The sequence below is a fragment of the Berghia stephanieae genome, chromosome 13 (genome assembly GCF_034508935.2).
Source record: "Berghia stephanieae isolate SIO BIC M18660-M18661 chromosome 13, UCSD_Bste_1.3, whole genome shotgun sequence".
NCBI classification, from domain to species: Eukaryota; Metazoa; Mollusca; class Gastropoda; order Nudibranchia; family Aeolidiidae; genus Berghia; species Berghia stephanieae.
Genome location: NC_088372.1, coordinates 9,770,931 through 9,780,930, shown reverse-complemented (window position 1 = coordinate 9,780,930; position 10,000 = coordinate 9,770,931). Strand labels below are relative to the sequence as shown.

The following is a 10,000-nucleotide window of genomic DNA, read 5'->3' as shown; positions in this document are numbered from 1 at the left end:
TGATAACTTTGGATTTAAAAATATGTTTAGATATCTACACCGTTCTTATGTGACTAACCATATTTTTGTTCGATTTTCCAACCCCGTTGACTCACATTCATAAAGTTAAAGTTGATAGATATCGCCCGATTTGACTTGACCCCAAAGTTCACCGTGTCACAGGTCACGATTACCGGCTGGCCTTGAGAATTGAGAAGCAGGTTTTAGTTCATGTCCGTCCACCTTGATCCTACTGGCGAGGAAATTCTCTGCAAAAAAGATTACACTATATTTAGGTAGGTAGATTTTTTGTATATTTACAAATAAGAATAAGCGTTGAATTTTCATAAGTAAATTATTTGTTCTCCGTTTTTATTTGCGATATGAAATTTATGTATCTCTATGTGCAGTTGAACATTCTTGGTGACCATGGATTCACGGACATGGATACGTTTCATAATAGAAATCCCAAACGTCAGAATTCCAATTGAGTTCGATAGAATGTCTCGTGAATATTGGCTATATCCAGTGTTTAATTACGATTAATCTATACTCGTTCTATTAAAAAACGCGATTAATGTACTTTGGAGGGGGCAGGGAAGCTAAGATATTATAATGATAAAATTATTTTTCCAATAAATAAACATTATGCTGTGGCCTACGGACTCTAACTCTAAGATACTGACATGCAATCAGATGGAATTATGAATGGCATGCATGTTGATGACACGGTGCCAGCACGATATAGCCTAATAATTGTGTCCGTTGAGGACAAATCTCAATTATTGTATTTAACTGTCATTGGTTTTGTTTCTAATTAAAATCGTCCTCTCAAAATATCAGTGAAAATAATTTAAAACTGGGAAAATGCATGGAGTGTTGGGCACAAGGGGGAAGGGGGGCAGAGGGATTAAACCCGAATTAATAAGCTACCTAAAGAAAATGGGATAATAAATCTCAAGACTTTTCTTCAATTCACCATGGATGTGTTTGTATATAGAATATAGAGTATTTTAAAATCCAACTTTCAAAATATCAGTGTAAAAGAAATCTGCTCCAGCCAGCAACCCTGAGAAAGTTTGTTGTCCTCTTTCATTTCACCAAAGTGGCATGATTGAGCCAGTTCTCTATAGGCCTAATCTGTAATTTTTTTAATTGTTATTTTTATTATTATTATTATTATTAGTATTAAAGTATTATTATTATTTTTATTATTATTATTAGTATTAAAGTATTATTATTATTTTTATTATTATTATTATTATTTATTAGTAGTAGTAGTAGTAGTAGTGTAGTAGTAGTAGTAGTACATTTATTATTTTATTATTATTATCATTATTATTATTATTATTATTATTATTATTATTATTATTATTATTATTATTATTATTATTATTATTATTATTATTATTGAACGGATTAAAACTAAACAAAATAATTCTACTGAAGTTTCAAAAATTAGACTTCCTGTCAATGGGTTGGTCGATCACACCCATTTTGGATGACGTCATCTCTTTCTGTCTGGTGTTTTGTGAGATGAAAAAAAAATGTTTTAAAATATATTTTATTGAATTAGAAAATTTAAGTGAAGTCATTGAACTCCCTCTCCTCACTGATAATGGGCTGTTTTCACATTAGAGTTTTTTTTAAATAGATTAAAGTTAAAATCTTTTGATTCATCTCTATGAGGAATTTAGTCTTTAGGGTCTATTCCAAGGAATGACTAGAATAACCCAGATGTCAGCTGCAGTGCAGTGCAGCACCGCTAAGAAAGCCAGGGTGAGGTAACTAGTTCGAAGCCACACAGGGTGCCATGGATTGGAACTTGGTACTGCTTGGTTACAAAGCAAAGATCTTGCTGCTGTGCTATGCTGCTATGAGGTCATATGTCGATTGCATTGGTGCCAGACCTCTTGGCCCAGCCCAGAATTCTGGGTTGCAGGCCTGTGAATTTGGTGGCAATGCCGCATTTCCAGCAATTTCGCTCCGCTGGAAAAAGAAATTTTTTTTTTCAATTTTTCATTTTGTTTCACAGCCTATTGAATTGGTAAAATTCTAAGACAATATTCTGGGAAATGGGGATCTTTGCTCCTCCCTGGACCCGGACCCAAACGTCTCGCGGATTTTCAGGCAATTTTTTCAGGGAACAGATGAGGGCCTGGGGTTGACAAAATTTCACAGCATGTTCCGGGTTATATCACAGTTAAATTTTTTTTTTAATGGCTGAAATAAAAATAATTGGCTGGTAACGAGTGAGTCCGAATTTTAAAACCCAGTATCATTGTATGCATGCACATTCCAGGCGAGTAAATGGGTCAATGAGCAACATACAGATGGCTAGATAGGAATTTTTATCTTTTAAAAATTTCAGGGTTTAAAATATTTTGGATATGGGTTTTCAGGGCTGGAATATTTTTTCTCTGGAATCCACGGTCGATTGGTGAAATAGTTCGGTGTCCTAGATGGTTCTATAGGTCATTGTCATCATTGATCATAACACATTATCTATGAAGGACTTGGTGAAATGTTTGGTGTGCTAGAATGTTCTATAGGTCAATGTCATCATTGATCATAACACATTATCTATGACGGACTTGGTGAAATGGTTTGGTGTTCTAGAGTTATTATATAGGTCATTGTCACCATTGATCATATCATTATCTATGAAGGACTTGGTGAAATAGTTTGGTGTTCTAGAATGGTTCTACAGGTCATTGTCACCATTGATCATAACATTATCTATGAAGGACTTAGGTGTGTGTATATATATGTGTGTGTGTGTGTGTGTTATCACTGATTTTGACAATCTGTACCCACTGAACTGCATGCAGATCATTAGTGATAGCCTTTAATCACGTAACGTTTGTCAATGTCATTAGGCTTTTAACGAAATCGGGTCGAACGCCGAACCCGAACGCCGAACCCGAACGGATATAGCCTTCTCACGTGACCATGAACGAGATCTGGATAGTGAAGACTCTCAAGCGGTATGCAGCATCGGATCTAAGGTCACGTGATAGAGGATAGCTTGGGTTGCTGTTGGCTTGTGTTAGGGGAGGGGCAAGGTCAGTGTCATTCAATAGTATATAATTGTGCATGTGGCGCTCTATACAGAGAGAAAATTATAAATTGATTACGGGGGAAGGTGGGGGGAGGGGGGGGGGGGGGGGTGGGTTGACCCACAAACGATCGAGGTGTTGGGCTTCGGGTAGACCATGATACGAAATCAAAGAGAAAAGGCCGCTGGTACTTGGATGGTGGAAATGGTTGGGGGGGGGGGGGGGGGGGGGGGGGGGGGGGGGGTAGTGACAATCAGCATGGAATGTATATATTAACATTAATAATATAGGCAATAGATGACCAGGGATGTGTATTGTTTGTGTATTGTTTGTATATGTTTGTGTGTGTGTGTGTGTGTGTGAAAGGGATTACACAAAAACACCTTTCTCTGTAGCTTCCAAATGATTACGTATACGATAAATTTGAAACCCACATTGTTTGAATCAGCTCACTAATTAATTCCTGAGCCTTGAGATGGTGACGCAACTATTACATACAAGACCTTGCAGTCGAGACGGCAGGGCTTTTGGGTTACACAACCACTATTTACCCATCGGTCAGCGGTACTCTTTGATGTATACAACACTCACCGCCTTTACGCAAAGCCGCCTGCCCATAAATCAAGAGATGGTCTCCTAACTGTTCACAAGCGAACTGTCAAACGAGCAATCGATGATTGGATAAGAATCTCAAGATCTCATATAATAAGGTAAGTTTTGGAGAGGTGATATCCCCCCACCCGTCATCGGACAGAACTTTCATTGCGTTATATCATATGAGCTCCGCCTCCTCTTTCTATTCGGGAGTGACGAGATTAGACGAGAGGACGCGAGAAAAAAAATGGTCACGTGTTGGGCAAGTCGTTCGTTAGGCGAGCTTCGGTGTCTAACTATAACTCCGTATTAATAGAAGAATAAGGGTGGGGTGTGTTTATGTGGTTTGATGTGGCTATGCGGTCTTGTGGTATGGCACCCGCCTTCAGATCAGAAGGTCCTGGCTTCGAGTCCCGCTCTGAGTAGTGCATGGTTGAGTCCTTGGAAAAGGCTCTTTACTCTCTCACCTTATGCAGGTGTAAAATGAGTACCTGGCCATTAGCAACATGGTCTGTGTCAGAAAAATTTGTAATATAGCCTAAAAGATGTTATGTCTCGTCTTTTATGTTTAATGTTGCTGTTGGATGGAGACTTAATATAAAGCGCTTTGAGTATGTTTAATAGATGTTACGCTAAATAAAAGTTCATGTTTTTTTGTGTGTTTTTTTTTTTTTAATTAAAATATTTTTTTTACTTTTTGGGTCTGGGTCATTATTTACTTGAATGATGGACATTGGGTCAGGAAGAAAGACTGTTATAGAAGACAAAGGGTCAGGAAGACGGATTGTTATGGTTGACATGGGTCAGGAATATGGACTGTTATGGTAGACAGGAAATGTTGAATGGTAGACATAGGGTTAGGAATTTGGACTGTTGAAGTAGACAGGAAAATGCTATTGAATGGTAGACATGGGTCATGAAGAAGGATTGTTATGGTAGACATGGGTCAGGAAGATGGACTGTTGAGGTAGGCAGGAAAATGCTCTTGAATGGTAGACATAGGGCCAGGAAGACGGCCTGTTATGGTAGACATGGGTCGGGAAGACGGACTGTTATGGTAGACATGGGTCAAGAATATGGGCTGTTATGGTAGACATAGGGTCAGGAATATGGACTTATGGTAGACATGGGTCAAGAATATGGACTGTTATGGTAGACATGGGTCAGGAATATGGACTGTTATGGTAGACATGGGTCAAGAATATGGACTGTTATTGTAGACATGGGTCAGGAATATGGACTGTTATGGTAGACATGGGTCAAGAATATGGACTGTTATGGTAGACATGGGTCAGAAATATGGACTGTTATGGTAGACACATATGGGTCAAGAATATGGACTGTTGAGGTAAGCAGGAAATGTTGAAAGGTTATTATTATCAATATTATTATTAATTTCATTATTATTATTATTATTATTATTATTATTATTATTATTATTATTATTATTATTATTATTATTATTATTATTATTATTATTATTATTATAAATTCAATGTTAATCCTATTATAAACCACCTGGACATCATACCATTTAGAGAGGACAGGGGATACATAATGTTCTATATGTTATATATTATATATTATAGGTGTGTAGGCAGGCAATCACATCCTTGTCACGTATTGTCATATGGTGGTGGTGGTGGTGGTAGTGATAGTGGTTGTGATTGGTGGTGGTAATGGTGATGATGGTGGTGGTGGTGGTGATGGTAATGGTGGTTGTGTTAGTGATGGTGATAGTGGTAATGGTAATTGTAATTGTGGTGGTACTGTTAGTTACACCTACCTTGTATAAGAGTCCTTGTTAACGACTCGTCCTTCACATGGATTAATTTGCATAATGTATGCATGTATGCACAGATGACAAGAGGATGTATGTAGGAGGTGTTGGCCATAACTCGTTAATTTGTTTGAAAGAAGAAACAAAATTGTTTGTCTTACTACGCCCTCTTTGTCATTGATTGGCCTCACTTTCGCCATGGCTGGAGGGGGGGGGGGGGGGGGGAAGAGGGGTTAGAGAGGGAGAGAAAGGGAGAACGAGAGAGAGAGAGAGAGAGAGAGAGATATGAAGTCAGCGATCCCAATGTTCAGCACTATTGTAGTTGTAGCCTTTGGTAGATAATGAATTCACTATAAACATGGTTATATCACAGTTTCCAAAAAATACAACAAATACTAAACCTGGAACATTTCGGGTTCAAAACCCTTCTTCAGCCAATAATAAAAACAGAAAAATTGTCAGTTTAATTCCAGAATGTCAGACGTGTTGTATTACTATTTTGTATTTTATTGAAGCTGTCCTTATCAGGGTTGTATGGATAGAACGAAATTGACGTCACTCTGCTCTTTGTTACTGTTTTTAGACAGCCAGTTAGTGATAAATTCTGACCAAATTCTATCAATAAGATTATGAACGCTAAAGGTGACACACAGTTTTGTGTGTTGCTATGTTTAATTTCTTCTTTTAATTTCATGGGTGGATCTACCATCAGATGTAATAATGTATCCCAAATATGTAAAACTCTCAACTCTCCTGGTCTCTTCGTTTTGATAGGATAATTTGCAGGGTGGTTTAACATTATTTCTGCTCAAAACCATACATTCTGTTTTTTTCACATTGAGTTCTAACCCCATGTCTTCGCTATGTTTGGTCACATTATCGAGTAGTTCCTGTAACTCTTTTTATGATTCTGCGATTAGAGCAGTGTCATCCACATATCTTAGGTTGTTGATGATATGTCCCCCTATATTCACTCCTGCCTTCAGTTGTATTTTATGTAGAATGAACTCGCTGTAGATATTAAAAAGGTCGAGAGATTGGACACATCCTTGCCTCACACCTCGCTGTATGTGTGTGTACTCGCTGACCTCACTATCAATTCGAGCAGCCACTTTTTGCTCCCAATAAATATTTCTAACGAGTCGAATATCTTTGCCATCTATATCCAACTTTTGCAGAATGTCAATAACTCTTGCATGTTTTACACGGTCAAAGGCCTTTTTGTAATCAATAAAACATATATAAACATCTTTTTGCATTTCAAGATAGTGATCTATTAATGTTGTTAATGTGAAAATAGCATTTCTTGTCCCACTATCTGGTGCAAATCCAAATTGAAGATTACTGATTTCTGATCTGATCTTATTCCTCAATCTCTCCATCAAGATACGAAGCAAGATTTTTATAATATGACTCATTAAACTTATTGTTCTATGAAGTCCACATTCGTTGGCTCCCGGTTTCTTTGGTAACATGATGAATATTGATTTGCTCATTTCAATGGGTACCTCCCCAGAATCGTAAATTAAATTCACCATTTCAGGTAATTTATCAATTCCCCATCTCCAAGTGCTTCAATCAATTTTACATGAATATTGTCAGGTCCATGTGCTTTCACCCGCTTAATCTTTCTGAGTACTTTCTCTACTTCAGCTTTTAAGATAGGTGGTCCTTCTATGGAGTTATGGATTTGCGGTTTGTCCCTCTTTCATCATGGAACAGCTCCTCGTTGTATTCCGACCATCGAATTGCTTTAGCAAAGAACACATATAATCAATTAAAGCAAATCATGAACAACTAAAACATCGAGATGGCTACATAACTCCGGGTAATGAAATCATACGTGTGGTCTATGCTTCTCTATGGCAGCGAGTGTTGGAAGATTAACAAAGAATGTGAACGTAGAATAACTGCAGCCGAAATTAATTTGGTTTCATAGACGCATTCTTAGAATCTCATGGAAAGATAAAATAAAAAACGAGGAGGTACCTATTAAAAGAAATTGGAGTAAGACCAACTTTGGTAAACACCATCAGAAAAAGACAGTTAAAATTTTTCGGACATATTTACAGAAAAAAACGGAATTGAAAAGATTGTACTTACGGGTAAAGGTGCTGGGAAGAAAAGAAAAGGGAGACAGAGGATAGATTACATTGACAATCTGAACGGATGGATTGGTGGAGGAAGAACAGGAATCGAAATATTGAGAAGATCTGAGGACAGATATGGTTGGAGTGACATGATCGCCGATGTCTGCAACAGGCCTGGCACTTGATGATGATGATGATGATGATGATGATGTTTAATTTGGTTGGCGGATGCTGTGAGTGTTTTATCTAAACACATAGCATCAATACCTGTTGAATTTATTTTTTATTTACTATCTTCTATTTCTTACAGCTCAGGATTCACTTTAATTGTAACCTAGATTTTGTAGGGTAGACTTAAAACGGAATTGTCTGCAACAGACAACACCCCGTCATTGATTTGACACCGTCTGGAGGCGACGGGTCACATTAGTTTATATGGCTATATGGTCTAGTGGTATGACACTCGCTTTCGGATCGGAAGGTCCTGGGTTCGAGCCTCGCTCGACACATAGCTGAGTCCTTGGAAAAGGCTCTTTACTCACATTCTCTCTCCGTACAGAGGTGTAAATTGAGTACCTTGCCGTTAATTGCGTCGTCTCTGTCAGAAACAGGCGTCATGTCTAGTTTTACATGTTTAGTGTTGCTGTTGGTCAGGGACCATTTGTAAAGCGCTTTGAGCACGTTTAGTGGATATTGCGCTATATATATTTTAAAAAGCTCACAAGCTCAGCTCAATTAGGTTGTCATTGTCTAGCCTTTTTTGCTGATGTCATCAAATGTGTGTCACAGTAGGACATTGTGCTTGTGTGTGTGTGTGTGTGTGTGTGTGTGTGTGTGTGTGTGCGTTTGTTTTGTGGTCTTACCTTACCCGGGTTCCATCTCTTTCCAGAGGTCGGATGTCATGGCCTTCCATCCTTCACGGTCCATTGCAGCCTCGTTACAGTCTGCCATGCGCCGTCCTGTAGCTTCCTTGATGCCATCTGTCCAGGATTTCCTTTGTCTTCCTCTGCCTCTCTTTCCTTCAATTCTTCCCTCCATTATCCTTTTTTCGAGACTATCATGTCTTCGCATATGTCCAAAATATGACAGCTTTTTGTGCTTCACAGTCAAAAGAAGTTCTTTTTGTTTTTGGCCCATTAGGTCGAGGACTTCGATGTTTGTTTTTCTTGCTGTCCAAGGTATTTTCAGTATTCTCCTGTACGTCCACATCTCAAAAGCTTCAATACGTTGTTCTGTCTGTGCGGTTAGTGTCCACGTTTCACAACCATAAAAGAAAATGGACCACACATAGCATTTGGTGCATCTCATTCGTGTTCTGATGGAGGTATTTGTGTTGTTGAGGATTGGCTTTAGTTTCATGAACGCATTTTTGGCCAGCATTATTCGTCTCCTGATCTCTTTGTCAGACTTTGAATCGGATGTTACCAACTGCCCCAAGTACGTGAACTCCTTTACTTGTTCCACTGGACACTCTTCTATTTCTATATCTATTTCTATGGGCTCTTTCTTTTTTGTTATCACCATTGTTTTTGTCTTCTTCGCATTCATGAACAGCCCTTTTCTTTACTCTCTTCGTTCACTTTTTAAAGTAGCTTCTGTAGGTCTTCCTTACTTTCCGCCAACAGGACAGTATCGTCAGCGTAACGTAGATTGTTGATGTTGTGGCCACCAACCTTCAACCCTTGTGCTGTTTCTACTTGCCGAAAAATAGACTCTGTGTATAAATTAAACAAGCAAGGAGACATAACACATCCCTGGCGCACTCCTTTCTTGATTTCAATTGCATCTGTTGTATCTGCCTGCACTTTTATCTGAGCCTTTTGCTGCCAGTACAGATTAGCGATTAGAGCCACATCATTCTCTTCCACACCTATTGCCACAAGGTCCTGGATAAGTTTCTGATGACTAACAGAATCAAATGCCTTTGAGTAGTCATTAAAACTGGCATATATGTCTTTTTGGACCTCTAAGTATTTTTCTGACAGGATTTTTAAGTCGAAAATTGCCTCCCTGGTGCCACTGTTCTTTTTGAATCCAGTTTGCTGTTCTGAAATCTCACGATCTACTTTTGACGAGATTCTTTTCAGGATTATTGTCAGGAGGAGTTTCAGTAGATGGCACATAAGACTGATTGTTCTGTAGTCCGAACACTCAATTGCACCCGCTTTCTTGGGTAGCAGTATGAAGATAGAAGTGCGAAGGTCTTCTGGGATGTGCGTTGACTCGTAAATTTCATTCATAAGGTCCGTTATCACATCAACACCAAATTCACCCAGTGCTTGCAGCATTTCTGTTGACACCCCATCTATTCCATTTGCCTTCCCTGTTTTCATGCAGTATAGGGCTTTCTCTACTTCTGATCTTAGGATTGTGGGTCCCCGTAGAAAGGACTGTATATGGTTGTCACCTCTGTCCGCATTGAATAGCTCCTCCACGTATTCTTTCCATCTATTGGCGATTTCTTCCACCTCAAAGAGGAGTCTACCTGATTTATCTTT

General features: G+C 38.6%; 2 protein-coding genes across 2 annotated transcripts in view; one reads left to right on the top strand and one right to left on the bottom strand.

Moving 5' to 3' along the window:
* Positions 1-37: 37 nt before the first annotated feature.
* Positions 38-10,000, top strand: part of LOC144958907 (acyl-CoA 6-desaturase-like) — a 53,238-nt gene continuing 43,275 nt past the window's right edge. Inside the window, exon 1 of the mRNA XM_078891192.1 lies at positions 38-275. The gene's annotated coding sequence lies outside the window, so the exon portion shown is untranslated. The remainder of the gene's footprint in view (positions 276-10,000) is intronic.
* LOC144959193 (uncharacterized) overlaps positions 7,087-10,000 on the bottom strand; it is a 4,331-nt gene continuing 1,417 nt past the window's right edge. The window contains exons 2-3 of the mRNA XM_078891737.1: positions 9,775-10,000; positions 7,087-7,163 (exon numbers count right to left, since the gene is read on the bottom strand). The exon at positions 9,775-10,000 is cut by the window's right edge and continues 477 nt beyond it. Coding sequence (XP_078747863.1) covers positions 7,087-7,163; positions 9,775-10,000 — 303 coding nt within the window. The remainder of the gene's footprint in view (positions 7,164-9,774) is intronic.